We start from the raw sequence: 17,329 nt of genomic DNA on the forward strand, positions 1-17,329 counted from the left end.
AACTGTGAAGCCACTTTACCATTCAGTAATTTTAAATGAAGTTGTTATATAGATTAGTATCATTTCCTAAAATCCCTATTTTTTGTATGTTACATGAAGAACTTCAATTTAAAAGTAGATGGAGAAAATTTTCTTTAACATTTTTAAAATTATGAAAGAATTTAAAGTACTGAACAACAATACTGTACATCATATGCGGTGGTGGGTTTATTTCAAATACTTTAATACTACTTAGCTGAATTTATATGAACTGTTCAAATTAGAAAAATCTCTGCATTTACTATGTTATAATAGATGTGCAGGTTAATGGAACACAGTATAACTGCATGAAAATAAGTCAAGAGAGATTTGCCCTGACACAGAGAGAGAGAGAGAGACAGACAGACAGACAGACAGACAGACAGACAGACAGAGACACAGACAGACAGAGACAGACAGAGCAGAGAGAAACAGAGAGAGTGAGAGAGACAGACTCACAGCAGGCTGTTATTAACACAGTGCCTTTTATGGGGTGAGATGATAAGTGGAGAATATGTAATATATCAGGGATAGTGCAACCACTAACTAAATTATCATCACTCTCATAACTTTATAACCAATAACAAAAAAGATCAGTTTTTAACCAACTTCACTGACTTCCAGTTTGTTTTTAGGCCTAATCTTTTATATTCAGTGCTCTAAATACATTAGGGCAGAATATTTAACAAACTAGTTCCTTAATTCATGAAAGGCGCTTTCTGCATGTCCAACCATCATCTAGGTGTATCACTAAAACACAAGGAATAAACATTTTAACAAAGAACCTGAATTATACCCATTAGTCCTTATCCTTCTTATGTAAAATTATATGAAAAAGCTGTGAAAATGAAAAGGCTTTCTATTTTTCCTTATTTTAACTAATAGCCACATAAGTGTGGCATGCTATAATGAGATTTGAAATTCTATTAAGGTTATTATTTTCTATCTTCTCAGCAAGCTAGAAAGCCTTATGATGTTCGTGATGTGATAGAACAATATTCTCAGGGTCATCTCAACTTAATGGTCCGAATCAAAGAGCTTCAAAGAAGGTATGGTCCAGAATTCATCTACTAAACTTAATAATTTTTTTAAGTATATTCTGAACATGCAGGGACAAATTGCAGCCCACAGTATCCTCACTGTCCCACATTACATGTCATCAATTTTTAATTGTGGAAACAATTTCTGCCACAGTATCTTACAAATATGAAGGATTAAAGAGTGCCCCATGATGCTTCCCTAACATACTTCCTTACCTGCATGGAACTTCAATATTAATATATCCAGTCTGATCACTCCCTGAGGAAAAGGAATTAAGAATGCAATAGGCAGTAGAAGTGGGTTAGAAAATGTGGCATGACAGCACTTGGAGTATTTTCATATTGAGAAGGTCAACAGATTGCTCTAAGCTATGGTGTGTTATAACTAGGCTTTACTGAATAAGTTACTGTTGGCTGGATTCTTACAATATGCTAAGCTATAAATTATGTTTACAAACCATAATGGCTGGGTTGACAGGACATACTAATCCAAATCCAAACATGCCATGATATTACTTAGAACAGGGGTCTCCAAACTTTAAGACTTGTGGATGTTAACTCCCAGAATTCCCCAGCCAGCATGTCTGGCTAAGGAATTCTGGGAATCAAATTCCCAAACTCCTAAAGTTGCCAACTTTGGAGAGCCCTAACTTAGAGCATGAACCAAAACTATCCCATTTTTCTCCTGTCTTCCCTTTTATTTTCTTCAACTTGATTGTAAGATTGTAGGAAACATCATCCTTCATCTCCCATGTATTTAAGAATCATGATTTATTCTATCGATTAGTGTCTTTTGAGCATAGCAACAAACAAAAAATCCCACAGGGCAAAATTACATAAAAAGAACATTATTTTAAAATTGCTTTATTGCTGCCAATAAACTATTTTGAACTCCTGAACTCAACATCTCCATATCTTTGTGGAAGTGTTAATATCAGGAAGTGTTAACAGACAACACCAAATCTTTAGTGAATTAATAGCTTCTTCATGGAGCTATTTTTAGATCACATACAATATCTCTAAAAATCACAATAAAAAGTTCAAAGCATATTTTGCAAATAAACCAATAACTATGTAAGACCTTCTTTCATTATTGGTAGGAACATAAAAACAATTACAATTGTTTTTAGCTGCCCATGTTTTACCTGGGGGAAAACTTTTGGTTTCTTATTTAAACATTTTTTCTTTCTCTCTAGATTGGACCAATCTATAGGGAAGCCATCACTATTTATTTCTGTCTCAGGTAAGTCACCATCCTAGAAAAGTGCAGAATGTATCTTAAATATGTGACAAATCAAGTAGTTTTCAAAAAAAAAACACCCTCATAGAAATAGCAATTCATCCAACCACTGGACAAACCAGTGATGGTATTCAAAAATCTTAACTACTGGTTCTGTGGGTGTGGCATGGCTTGGTGGGGAAGGATACTGTAAAATCTCCATTCTCATCCCATCTGGGAGAAGGTTACTGCAAAATCCCCATTTCCTCCCAATCAGCTGGGACTCAGGAGACAAAGAATAAATAGGGGCGGGGGCAGTCAGAGGTGGTATTTACCGGTTCTCCAAAGTACTCAAAATTTCCGCTACCGATTCTCTAGAACTGGTCAGAACCTGCTGAATACCATCTCTGGGACAAAAATTCAAAACAGAATCAAAAGCACTGAATAAATTATATTTAAAAGAAATTAATTGAAATAGCTAATACAATTATTCTCATGCTTTTAGTAACTTTTAAAAACCACATTAAAAGTTACAATTAACGTTGTGAAAGTTATAGTTCAATAGCACTATTTTGGGGAGTCTGTGGAATGCATCCAAGATTTTGGGTGGTACATTGATCCCTACTGGCTATAGCAATTGAATGAGTTGTGCTCATCATTATAGTTTTCACAACTTACAGTGAAACCATACAGTATCTCTATATTTCTTTTGTGGGAAATCAGATTCCAAATAAACATTCTATAATAGCCATGAATGTATACTAACATTTTATGGATGATGATAATGATCATCAATAAGCACACTTCAAGAGTTAAGAATAACTCCTATTTTTTACTTTGTTTTGGTATTTTTGAATCAATCTTGACAATTTTTAGGACGGATAGAAGTGGTTTGCCATTGCTACATTCTGGAATGTTTTTCAGTTTCCCAGTCTAGGGCAGAGAGAATATAAGTGGCTCAGAGTTACTCAGCAGTAACTTACGTGACTAAGAGAGGATAGATCTTTCTTAGGCACCGAAGAGTCTCTCTGCTCCTAGTCCAACACCTTAACCATTACACCACATGGACTCTCACTCAAGCTCTACTGAACTTTTCAGTTAAATTAGTGTTAAATTTAATTTACGTTTATTACATTTAATGCACCAATTCTTCTGATTTAAAGCATAACATGAACTCAAGATGCAGTCTGAACTTGAGTCCATTCAAGGCAAGGCTTGAGTTGATGAGAATAAAGTTTTTTTTTTAAAAAAAAAACCTACTGTTAATGTAATAAAATTACCCATCTGTCAGCAGGGTTCAATTAAGTAGCTCTGCTAGACTAGTTAAAAGCAATTGCATGGCTTCATTCTATACTATTGTAACACTTGATATTCATCTAGAAGTGTCCTTTCTATGCAGAAAAAAATAAAGATCGAGGGACTAATACAGTTGGTGCCCGGCTGAACAGAGTCGAAGAAAAGGTAGGCCTAAATTAGACTTTCAATAATAGTTGTATTTTACTGCGTGACACAAGCATACCAGCACATTCGTTTCCTTCCTGATTATTTTAAAAAATGCAATCTAATTGTGAGGACATGAACATAGGCAAGCAATTTAACAAAGGCAAATTTGTGAAAAATAAAAATATAATTCCATATAAAGATTTCATTTCTAATGAATTGTTTGAAAATGGAAATGGAGAATATGATCTATAACATTTTGTAGTATCTGCAAATGGAGATATATTGTTGAGTATGCTTAAATTGCTTGTGGTAGTCCCACAAATGTAATCTAGTTTAAGGAGTTATTAATTTGATAATTTAAATCAATTGACATTTGTTTTTGTGCTATGTCCTATCTTCCTTGTTATAAAAGGGCAACTTAATATGAATATGCAGTATGTTGTAGTACATTGAGCAATTAAAATGCAGTCTAAAGTCTGCAGTTATTCATATGTCCTAACTTGTTTCATCTTATTTATACAATTTCTTCTGGTTACAATGGGAAGAAGATTACATCACTGTAGAGCTGACAGACAATTGAAAGAAAATCCTTCCCAAAAGGCTTGACATTAAATATAAACAAGACAGAGAAAGAAAGAGAAAAGGATGGGAATTGCTAATAATTTAACCAAAACAATGAATATTTTCCCAGAGTGAAACAACATAGTCACACAAGTGAAAGGAACCTGAAAGGATATAATAATCCTAGAAGAGAAGGTCCAGCTTTCTCATTTATTATCATCACTGTTGAAACTCTGTTTTCTCCACTTCCCTTTTCTTCTCTTTACACAAATGGACAGAGGAATAATTTCCAATTGGAATCTTATTATAGCTAATCAGTAATGACAAGAGAGAGGGAAATGAGAAGAGGAAGCTTCAAAGGTTTTTTTCTGGGAAATTTTTCTGGGTGAAGTAAATCTATTTTCTTAAAATGGATTGGATAAAGGTATCCAGTATGCAGGCATCCTTAGGGATGTTGGAAGCTGCTCCATGAATTGAACTGAATAGGGAAGTTGCTCATTGACTGCCACCTGGAAACCATTTTCAATGTATGGTTAGTGCCATGTCAATTGATATGGTGCTCATAAATGGAATATCACTTAAATATAGCTTGAAATGTCTGAGAACTTTTTAAAAGGTATAATATTTCAATTCACTGACACCTATGCTGTCGTTGGCCAGATTCCACAAACATATTGTTCACTTTGTCCCCTTTTGTTAAAGCTATATACATATTTATTATAAGTATTTTAAAAGTCATCCAAGCAAGAATCTTGCTTTTTGCATCCTCATCTTTTATAAGACCAATACCTGCACATCTTTGTACATTTTGTATTATTATCTCTTCTACAACTAATATGTGGTCAAAGGCAAATGCACAGGAGAGGTTTATGTGCTAGCTGGTTTTTAGAGTAAGGTTGCTTTTGGATATGATTACATTTTGCTGCACCATTTGCATGTGAGTACATGCATGTGGATTGTTGAGTCAAGTCATGACCTTTGGCATGAAAAGTCCATGTAGGTTTGGGTGCAATAATTCAGAAGTGGTTTGCTACTGTTTTCTTCCTAAGACTGAGAGGAGCGATAGATCTTTTCCAATTGGTTTGATGAGTAAGACAGGACTAAAAATGCCAATCTCCTGTTTTTCATCCTGGTATCTTTAACTACATCAAATTGGCTCACTCTTTTGTATTTTTTTTACCATGATGTAAATGCATACCTGCTAACTAAAATAATTTTCAGGAAGAATGCAATGCAAGGCTATTAGAATCATACTAAAGTGGTAAATACTTTCAATTATCTTTATATCCAATCCGTACAAAACTCAAGGTATATTTAGAATAAATCTACAAATTCTGTGATAACCAATCATCAAAATGAAAATGGAAAATATTTTAAAAGGTAGTAGCAAATGAAATAAACACTAGTATTGCTATCATTTATGACCTGTTATTCTGCACACTAAATGTTAATGAAGATGATAAAATCTGGAAAACTGAGCTGATTTGGTAGCCTTTTAAATGATGCAAATCCTGTTTTGTCTAACATTAGAGAGATAATCTGATAAAGACAGCAAACATTAAAGTTAAACCACATTCGTTTTGTAAGAAATTTGCTTAAATGTCTGAGATGGAATAAAAAATATCATGAAATATAGACACAAAAATAGTACCTTAGGTACAGACTTAAAGATAAAAATGGATATCATCTATAATTTTTTGCAGTAGCTTCCAGGACTTTTTTTCTTGTAATCCATTAAACCATCTATAGTATTTGTATTTAAAAATAATAAATCTAATTACAATTTTTTATTCTTTTTATAAACAAAAGATAAAGCTAAATGTCTCATGTAGGTTTCAGTTTGTTTTAGTGTATGCTGCTGATTAATTTGAATGCTTAACAAGGCCAAGGTCTAAAAGGAATTTTATTCTCAATTAATCCTAATCTATGGTATACAGTTTGCTTCTGTTTTTATTCTCCTTCCATTAGCAAGCATTTTTTTTAAATTCATGTAAGCTTTTGCTTTAAAATTTGCTTTATTCTAGCGGATCAATTGATACCTTTTTGTTCTTTTGTTTATTTCAGCTTTGGTTTTGTTCAATTTATTTTTACTTTATTTGTTTCATATTTATTTTTATGTAAACATTGTTAAAAACATTGATGATGGAAAAGCATTTTAATGGTAGAAAGTAGGACAGAAATAAATGTGTTGTACACTGTTAGTACATATTTATGAATCAATCTGATCTGTTAACTATTATTCATATCTTGGTTATAGTGCAATGGGCTTTATATAGGATTTTTCTGAAGGAGTATTCAGTAACTACAAATGCTGCAAAATACGGCTGCACACACAGGACTGTGATTTTATGACTCCAATATTAAAAGATCTATAACTTTTTTTTGTAACTGACCCTGGGTCACGTAGATGAAATGGGCGATGTAGAAGTATGATGGATGGATGGATGGAATCAATGAATAAAGAAACAAACAAATGAATGAATGAATAATTGTTAGCTGTATCCCAGACTCAATTCATGATATTGGCATTTATTTTTAAAATAGAAATGAGGGAGTAACCATATCATTATATACCTGCATGATTATAAAGGACTGTAAGACTGTCCCTCGTTTTGGAATATCCCACTATAGAGGTCTGTTTTGGGGAAATATACATGTAAGGCCTTTGTCATCATTCTCTAATTTTGAAATTATTCAAAATTTCAAAATGAAGTTTCATTTCTAGTCTCAGCTACTTAAATAGAGAATTGAGATACTTCTCTTTAATCCTTTTAACTAGTTGTTTTGACTTATAGGCCAATGCAAAACATGAACTAAGACAAAAAGGGTAAGATTCATCAAAGACCTTATGGTCTTCAAAGAAAGCTGTTGTTTGGTTAGCTAATTAGTTTGGAATATTTTCACACTTTTGAATATATTTCTTTTTTATTTTATGCTTGGAGGGCATGCATGCCTAAAAAGGCTTCCACAAAGATCATCAAAAGGTTGGGAAAGGAAAACCTTGCTTTAATAGTTCAAATAGTATGACTCTGTTCAGGGAAGCAGGTTAGCAGTGGCTTGTAGCTTTTTATTTAACATCTGGAGTTGTGCCAAGAAGTGTTAGGTTTCATATATAAAAAGCAGCCTGTATTCACTCAGGAAGTAACCAGGCTTGGTACAAGAAGTCTGCAGGGAAGAAGTTAACAAAGCTCTTTCAACAATTAAGCCAATTTTATTTTCCCAAATTTTTAAATCCCAATATTTAACCCAGCTCATTCCTGACCAAAAAGAAAAGAAACAAGATAAATTCTTGTAGGAACATTGAATGCAGTGTGTGTGTGCATGCGCGTGTGTGTGTGTGTGATACAATGTATGAATATATTTTATAGTTTTTATAAAATAATATAAAAATAAATTTATTTTCTAATATAGCCCTCACTGAAAAGTTTATTTTAAATATTCTTTTGAATTTGTGAGAACAGTATGGAACTAGAAAGTCCTTTCAGATAGTACTTTTATTTGTGCAGTTTTTAGACGGATTCTTACAGGTGATCTTTCATTTGGAAACATTTTATTTTCTCACTGATTATTTCATCTTGATTTTCTTACCAAAGAAAGAAAGAAAGTTGGCATAATTGTGTACTGCTTTTGATTAATAATGCTTAGAGCTCTTCCTCTGGAAACAATCTGAATTACTACCTATTTTAAACATTTGAAAGTGGTAATTTATTCGAGTTCTGTGGTAACAAGTTCCAGAGACAAATAGGTAGCACTGTGAAAAAAAATCTCATGATAATTTAAAGATTAGTAAACGTATTCTGACCTAGGTACTTTGAGTACTTCATCTGATACATGTACAATTATTCCCAGTTTACATATTTACATTGAGATGGTTTGGAGTACAGGAGGAAGATTTATGAAAATAATAAAATTCAAAGAGTAGAAATAATAACAATTTGAAATAGGTTCCGTAGGAGAGAGAACTTTTGATATCCCCCCCTAAGCTTTCATTCTGCACAAGAGTTCCCAACAGTCTGAATCCAATAAATTCACTGTTTCTACTATGTATAAAAATGAGATAGTACGTTGTAATGGACTACTGTGGATTAAAATCCATCTCTTTATTCTTTTGTTTCTTAACACCTTTGTATCATATGTAATATCAAAAAAGTTGGCCTCTGATATAAGTGGCCAATACTTTTGTGCAGGTGCATATTATTGTTGTACAATAAAGCTACACTGAGCTAAAGAAAGAACAGGAGAGTGGGAGGAGGGGAAATCACTCTTAATTTTAAGTTAGGTAAAAGCTCTGAGCAATGTCAAATAGTATCGTATAATTCTCTTTCGGGTTACAATAGGCTATTGTTCAAGATTAGCACCCAGGTTAGTTTCAGATCTATTTCTAACAACTTGCTTGATTTATGATGACATTGTTGGCAGCTGGCTTCAGCAGCATTTTACAGTATGCGTAGTCAGCACTTCTAATGTTTATATCAAAGTCATATAATCTGGTTCTTTATGTTTTTCCACTCAGTCAGTGTACTTGCTTTTTATATAGCTATGTGCAAGTTAACTCTTTAGCTCAGTATCAGCTTCCCTAACCTGGCACCCTTCAAAAGAGAGGAACAACAGTGCAGTACCCCTGAAATAATTCTGGGGGGACTCTCCGCTATCTTATGATACAGTGTGATGGGAGAACTTTTTAATTAAGAGTTTCTTGCTAGGAAAAAGAAATGGACAGGCAGAATAGCCTTTCTTCCATGTTCTTCAGATGGACTTCAACTCCCATAATTCCTAACCAGCCAGGCCAATTTTGGGGGAAAGCAATTGGGTGAAGTAATGGAAGCATGCATCAAAGATTTTTGTTTTCCTCTGCAGAAAGTTTGCTTTGGAGTCTAGTTTACAGATAGGAGTTTTGCAAGTAGGCAGATAATCTTTCCATTTTCATTAGTATTGTGCATTTGTTACATATCTGTCCCCCCATCTCAACACCTCCCCCGAATTGTTCATTGCCTTCTTTTCATAAGAACTTCAGAATAAATGCAATTTGTTAATCATGCAGCACACTGATTGAATAAGAGATAAGTAGTGATTATTAGGATATTTCACTCTCCCCCCCCATCAGTTTGTGTAGTTATCTGCTATATCATAATTGTATGTTGTGTGCTGCATCTGGTAAGATTTAATGGGTAACAGATAGCAAATCTTCTTAGAGGTTGTAATCTAGATTTGTAAATTTTCAACCAAAATTTAGTGCTGGGCCTTGAGAGCATGGGTTCCCAAAGCAGTTTTGTTCTAGCTTTTTAGATATGACATGTATTGTGTAATAAAAATAGTATTTGGGAGTAAAATATCTGTCTCCATATCCAGAGAATGGCCAAAGATATCCTGCCAGTTGAAGCAGTCTGAACTTCAGCCTCTCTTGAAGCAGAAATGCAATTGGTGCTAGGGTAGATTGCTTTAGGCACTGAAGGGAACAGGATGATCCACATTTGATTATGTTCAAAGTAGATATTTAATTTCCAGCCTTCAGCTTCTAATACCTCTTTTAAGACAAGTTTGAGTAGACTGTTTTGATCAAGTTATTGTCTTTCTCACTCTTTCTGTACTGTAAAAGGGAACAATATAAAGACTGTAGACCATTTAAAAAAAGAAAAGAAGACATATATAATTAATAATCTAAGCACAATGTTCTTTGGGATTTCATTCAGATTCCACAAAATCATTTTGCAATAGGGAATGTCTAAATGCTATTCAATAATATTACAACAATGTTTTCAGGCTGATAATAAAATGAGCCACACAATGGTAGCCATCTTAGTTACAGGTCAGGAGTGGGGAGGGGGCTTTTTTTTAAAAGTAAGTATCTTTGTAAAGGCCAATCTATACCCGGGATGGTGAACCTATGGCACACGTGCCACAGGTGGCACATGGAGCCATTTGTCAGGGCATGCAAGGTGTTGCCCTATCAGCTGGCCAGTGCGCATGTGCCTGCTGGCCAACTGAGTTCAGCCTTTTTAAAAGATATTTTTGCCCCCCCCCCCCCAGGCTCCAGAGACTTTCTAGGAGCCTGGGGAGGGCAAAAACAGCCTCCCCCCCTGGAGGCCCTCCGGAGGCTTCAGGAGCTTCCCTGAAGCCTCTGGAGCACAAAAAAATGGCCCTATGGGCAAACCGGAAGTTCAGGAACGGACTTCCAGTTTGCTTGTAGGGCCAGTTTAAGCTTCCCTGAAGGCTCCAGGGGACTAAAAATGACCCTACGAGCAAACCGTAAGTCACTTCCAGTTTGCTCATAGAGTCGTTTTGTTTTCAGGCTTCCCTGAAGGCTCCGGAGCACTTAAACCGACCCTACGAGCAAACCAGAAGTCCGTTCCCGAACTTCTGGTTTGCCCATAGGGCTGTTTTTTTTGCACTCCAGAGGATTCAGGGAAGCTCCTGAAGCCTTTGGAGGGCCTCCGGAGGGCGGGGGAGGCTGTTTTCGCCCTCCACAGGCTCCTATAAAGCCTCTGGAGCCTGTGGAGGGTGAAAAAAGCATGCAAAAAATGGGGGGAAGTGTCTGTCATGCGCGCATGTGCACTGGGGGGTCGCGCATTGCATTATGGGTGCAGAACGCCCACGCACGACCTGTGCTCCCCCCGCTTATGGCATGCGAGCCAAAAAAGGTTCACCATTGCTGATCTATACTGTATAGTAGCTGAATGATTTTCAATTTCTTAAAGCTCTTCTTCAGACAAAATAGTGAAGAGTCAGGAAAAAAATGGACAAAATGATGGCAGATATATATCTATAAATCATTCATGTACCTTTACATTCTTCAATATAGTAAGAGAATTTACAACTTATGCATTTGGTGTTGGTTGAGTTTTTTAATGGGTTTTTCCAATAAGTAATTAAAATTCAGTTACTCACTATGTATAGCATGTATATCTTTTGATTGATGACAGTATAAGGTCTTGGCTAACTAACTTAGGTAATCATCACTTAATCAAAACCAAACTACATAAATATACTCAAAAGGAAGAGAACCTCAATAATATAAAAATGTCCATATATTTCTGTGTTTCAAAGAGAGGGTTTAGAAATTCGTTGCCCCAACTGAAACTTTTACTTTGAGTGGAAGCAATGATTTAAAAAAACAATTTAAGAGAGATAAAGTGTATTCCAAGTGGAGCAATGCATCTTTTATTTTCAATTTAATTAAGGTGGACTTTTAGACACAGCTTTTATTCCTGCAGACAGTTACGTGGCCCACAGTTCATATGTGCAGAGCCAGCTTGTTGTTTTTATGGGATAGTGACAAAGAAAACAAAACTGAGTACTTTAAACATTTAAGTATTATGCAGCAAAGGATTGGCAACAGTGTTATATGGAAGAATTATTCATTATTTCTAGCTAATGAGATTACTGACCAAAAACAGTCAAAGTTTAAAGTTCTCAGCAACTGCTACAGGGGGTGTATTTTATTTTGTGATAAATCTATTACAGTTCAAGAAATGTGAGGGGGAGAATCTTGCTGTTTTGCAAAACATTTTAAGGGAACACTAATCCTCAAACTGCTATAGTTATTGTGGTATGTTTTATATTAGATAAGCGAATGCTAAAACAAGATGAAGTTATATCATAAATGTGGCGGATCAGATAAAATTAACTGAAGTGTCTGAGACATTTGAAAAGGCCTTAGGGAAGCTTTCTAAGATCTGTGCATATTTTTGAGATTAATGATAAAAAATTTAAAAGATTCAAAGCCAAGTTAAATTTAACTAGCTAAATAATTATCAGCAGAAGTGCAATCTACACATTAAAAAATTCCTATGAATTTTTTGTTTATTTTTTTTATTTTTTTACAGAAAAAGGGAACTTACCCAAGAAAGGAAATTTTTAAGAGCAGTTTTTACTTACAAAGAAGCAAGAGTATAAAGTAGTTGTTAATCCAGATTTTTAAAATGTACATAATTTGTATTGTAACATATATGAATTCCCCTAATACAAGTGAAAATGAGAAGTCATCCTTCTATGTTAGCACATTTTTGTAAGCCTAACATTTGCCTTAATAGAAACAAATAATCTAAACCTTGAAAAATCTGCTTGTTTAATACTACTATAAAATGCCTCGGTAGATGAAATTGACTTCCCAAACAAAGAAAATAAAGATACTTCAGAGTTGTATGGAGCAAATAGGCAATTATTAACAGGAATCATTGTTGTTCTTGGTAAAGTGGCAAACACAACATTACAAAACCTTAGTTGTAGTAATAGTAGAGGATAAATCTAGAGAACAAAACACATGGCCACATCTTAGACTAGTAGATAAGCTTATAGAAATATATTGAAGGCAAATAGATGGGACAAATCCCTATGTGAAGCAAGATTAAATAATAGATTTACTGATTAAAGTTGTTTATATGTACTTTTAGGAGAATACATCTCAATAGAATTATCTTCTATAATCATATATTACAAATTTGGGATGATTAGATTTATAAATGAATCTTCTAGCCCACTTTGTAATGTTCATTAATTGCTTAAGGTAAAGATCAAACATTTCATTAGCCTTCATGGGTTGTAAGGTTTATCAAAAGAGGACATCTAATGCTTGAAAAAAACATTTATAACCATCAACTCTTTAATCTAGACCTTGGAAGATATCTGAAAGTGAAAGCCCAGTCACTTGGACTGAGAGTGAATTATTTCAAATTTACATGTCCAGTACATTTTATTACTGGATGAACAAGGAGTAAACATATCATATAAACCCATTCCAACTGGCTAAGATAATTAAACAATGTCACAGGGAGCAGACAGAGTTCACAAGGGTCACTTTTACTGGCCCATGTTCTTTGTGGCCCAAACGCAGCAATGGCCAGTTAAATCTTTATTATGAAAGCAAATTCTGCTTCCTAAGTTTTCTGTGAGCTTTCCAGCCAACAAAAAATTAAAAGAGGGGCTGGGCTCTAACAGATGCTTTGTCAGAAACAGTTTGTTCAGACAGGATAAAAACCTGGATGGACTACACAATACATTTTAATTGGAAAAAAAATATTATGCAGAAGAATCTGATATCCTCTTCTTACAAAAAAAATGAACAATCCCTTCAGGCATCTTGCTTTGCCAAGGGATTGTTCCATAAAAATGAGAAAAGTGCTGTGCAGTCTTTTGTTTATTTTTTTCTGACAAAGCAGCCGTCTGAGGTTGCCTCTATATTCTTTCATTATAATTGTCCTGAGCCCTCCTTTTTTATGTCTTCTAAAGCATCCCTGTTCTATTAACACTACGTGTGATTTGGTTTCAAACAGATTGCTGCTCCTAGATTTCCTTTAAAAGTATATTCAGAAAAGTAACCTAGCTTTTTTTTTAATGTCAAACCTTCCAAGATAATCAAAATTGGGACAGCCTACTTTATACAATGCCCAGCGAGGGGGGAAATAGTACCAAGTTGATCTTGGCTGATCTTGAAAAGCTGAACAGGGGCACACCAGATTACTACTTGGATGGGAAACTATAAGGAAATACCAGGGCCGTAGCCCAGACTGGACATTAGACAAATATTTCAAAAGAAGACAATGACAAATCCTTCTACATTGTTGCCAAGAAAACTACATGGAGATATCCATCTCCTTGAACTGATCAGGAAAGAGGTCCAGCTCTATGGTCAGCTCCAAAGATAATTCTTCACTTTTTACAATTATACCCTATGCCGGGGGTCATCAACTTTCTTCCACAAATGGTCAGAGACTGTCTGGGAGTGAATGGTGGGCCACTTTTTTCCTCTCTCTCTCTCAGCCAATGAACTGATCCTTTGGAGGACTCATTGGGGCAAACCATAGATGTGTAAATGGTTAAGTAAGAGACAGCTTAGCCTACCGAAGCATTGGAGACATGGCAAAGGCCTCAGAATGGATCCTTCCTAGTTTCTTGGATTGTAAAAGCAAGTGAAGAGATGTATTTTCAAATTTGCAAGATTCTATTAATGTAACCTTACAATAAAGTTAGAGCTAGTACTTGAGTGGGCTTCTTATATGTACAAAATGACAGTTGGCAAGGTTGAGAAGCACTGAATTATGCCAATTGGGTACTGTTCTGTCCTGTTTGTCTGTATATTGTTTAATCTTTTCTTGAGCTTTTAAGGCAACTGAAGCAAGGAGTTCTATTGCTAATTCCTTGTACCTGTCATAGGCCTCTTGATCAGTGTCAGGCAGCACATTTCCTTAGTTAAGTGTTATTGACCATACATATCATTATTCAGAAATGGGTACCGCTCTCTAACTGGCTAGATAACATCTTCAAAGAATGGGATCTGAATTGGAACTGAAATGCCAAGGGAAAACAAGGAGATATACAGAAAGCCTTACCGCACTATCTTGCTTTAGGTAAGTTTTAGAGCAATCTGGTTATGGAAAACTGCAGGGTTCTTTCCTGTTTCCAAAATTCCAAATTAGCTCTTCAAACAGGCAGCTATTAAGAGATGGCTTTCAGCTCCCTTTCATGTTTTTTAATGCTCATGAGTGGTGAATACGTTCGAAATAGATTTTCTTGCCTAATTAATCCTTCCTTGGTTAAAGTCACTGACGGTTAAAGAACTTCCGCTAGAATCACTTTTGAAGGCTATTGAAAAACAAGTCTAGCAGTTACTTACGGAGGATTGGTGCCAGCAAAACTGTCCTCAAAACACAAGCGCTCTTACTTTAGTGCGGGGGGGGGAGGGAGCTTTTGATCCAACAGAGGTTTTCCTCTGACAGATTTGCCTCATTCTCCCCCTGTGGCCTCCTATTTCTCCCAAAAAATCTGTACTAGCAGAACAATCAGGGGTAAAGGTAATCACTGAAAATGGCTTCAAAGCAAACTTTGCCAAAAATGTTCAAAGAAGATCTTTCTCTGAGTGCTCACTAAAGATTTCAGCCCAGTTTGTACTCTCCTTCAAAGAGAGGTTTTCTTAAAGATCAGCTCCAACTGGAAACACAGGAGGCAGCTGTGGCAAAGAGCACTTTTGTACAGTTATTCTGAGGGAAGCAGAGCAACCTTTCTTGAGACAGTTAGATCTGGTATTCATGCCTTTGGTTGCAATCTATTTTGACTATAATAATGTGCTCTACATTAGTCTTGAAAAGAGTCTGGAAATTGTATTTTCCCAAAACATAACAGCTCAGCTATTAATTGGTGCAAAGATCATAAGATGCATTGTACTGAAAAATTTACACTGCTTTCCAGTTCCTTCCCCCCCCCCCGACCACTTCAGTTGTGTCCAATTCTTGAAGATAGCCAATGGTTTTTGGCAAGGTTTTTTCAGAAATATTTTGACATTGCCTGCTTCCTATGGCTGAGAGGGAGTGACTGGCCTAAGGTCACCCAGATGGCTTTATGACTTAAGATAGGGCTAGAACTCACCATCTCTAAGTTTCGAGTCTGATGCCTTAACTACTGCACAAAATTGGCTCTACAATATATAGCGGTTGGCAATGCGTATCAACGTCCTAAAAATGGTTTAGCAGAATAGAAGGTCTCTTTCTATTTCAAAATTGCCCTGTTATTGTACTCTGCAGGGAAAGTGTTTCTAAGGATGACACTCCTATCAGAATTCTATCTTTCTATGGTAGAAGTACATAAGAGAGAGCCCTGTCCTCCTGCATTGCTCCTGTGCTATGAAATGTATTTTCGCTGGAGTTTTGTTTGGCCCACACACCGAAAATTCAGAACAAAAAAAACATTGTAATTAAGTATGTCTTTCCAAAAGGTTTTTTATTTTATTTTAATCTTTTTATGTTTATAAGTGTGTGTGTGTGTGTGTATGTGTATATGTGTGTTTGTGTGTAGAGAGAGAGGGGGGGGAGGGAGAGAAGAATTTGCACCTCCCAGTTTCTGACCTGTTGATCTAAGCACTACACCAAACTGGATCTCTTTAAATGTGAAATTTGGTGAGTGTTTAATTGTTAAATGAATCAGATATCAATTTTTAAGTTAAGTTTAATGTGCCTTTTAAATGTGTATCCTGTGGCATAATCAATGCCTTTTTAAAATGAGGATTTGAGAAAGAAAGAAAAAATGAGGATTTGAGTGAAAACTATAAAGATTCCAGGAATAAGTGGAGAAAAATAATGAAGAAAATGAAAGAAAGAAATTATTTAAAAATTCTTCAGCTCTGGCTGTAGAGGAAGCCCTTGCAAAGCTAGAAGTATCAACCTAGAATCCCTATATACCACAAGCAAACTAATCTAACCTCCCTTGAATTCCATTGACCCTTATCTAACTCCTAGCAGGTATTAACCGTTAGTTGAGAATATTCCTGTGCATAGGCAGGAGTAGCAAGTTTAATTAGACCTTCATGTGTAGACCTAATCATTCTGGCCTGACACTAGCCCTTTTAATTTATTTGTTTTTACTGTGTTCAGCATTATCTAGTTAATTTTTCCAGTCATGACCTATTGGAACACTGCTGTATTAGTTTCTGCCAAAAGAGGGCTATGTTTTTTAAAATCAATCAATCACTTACTTGTTTATTAATTATTGTTATTTGGAGAGCGTAATTAGACATTTTGTTTGCTTATTTGGAGAGGGCACTGAGCTTCTAAGGCCACTTCAGAATAACGTTATTACTCTTAGGCCTCTTCCCATGAATATACATTATTAAGAAACAAACTCCTTAATACAGATAGTTCTCAACTTATGACCACAATTGAGCCCAAAATGTCTGTTGCTAAGTGACACATTTGTTAAGTGAAATTTGCCCCAACTTACGACCTATCTTGTCACAGTTGTTAAGTGAACACAGTGGTTAACTACCTGTGTTTACAAAAATAATCATCGTAGGACAATTTTGAATTTTCCCTCTCTTCCAAAATGCTATTTACCAGAAGCATGTCATGAAACCCTACAAGAAGTTAGAAAATATGCACTACTCTAAGAGAAGGAAAATTTGGAGATCTGACAAATACTCTAGCTGTAGATGCCTAGAAAAAATATTTGGTATCTGTACTGCAGATTTGCAAAATTCTACATCTTAAAGAAGGCAATTTTGAATGTTATCCAAGTTGTCACTTTGGAAACAGAGTATAGATTTCCACATATGTATCAAATCCAT

General features: G+C 35.3%; 1 protein-coding gene across 2 annotated transcripts in view; it reads left to right on the plus strand.

Moving 5' to 3' along the window:
- The window catches only part of KCNQ1 (potassium voltage-gated channel subfamily Q member 1), a 360,955-nt gene that overhangs the window by 234,019 nt on the left and 109,607 nt on the right, over positions 1-17,329 (plus strand). For both annotated transcript variants that reach the window (XM_087716811.1, XM_087716814.1), the window contains 3 exons: positions 973-1,067; positions 2,255-2,301; positions 3,677-3,738. In XM_087716811.1, the coding sequence (XP_087572937.1) occupies positions 973-1,067; positions 2,255-2,301; positions 3,677-3,738 (204 nt within the window). The remainder of the gene's footprint in view (positions 1-972; positions 1,068-2,254; positions 2,302-3,676; positions 3,739-17,329) is intronic.

The sequence above is a fragment of the Thamnophis sirtalis genome, unplaced genomic scaffold, assembly GCF_051295495.1.
Source record: "Thamnophis sirtalis isolate CommonGarterSnake01/CBP01778 unplaced genomic scaffold, rThaSir2_p1.2 scaffold_1, whole genome shotgun sequence".
NCBI lineage: Eukaryota > Metazoa > Chordata > Lepidosauria > Squamata > Natricidae > Thamnophis > Thamnophis sirtalis.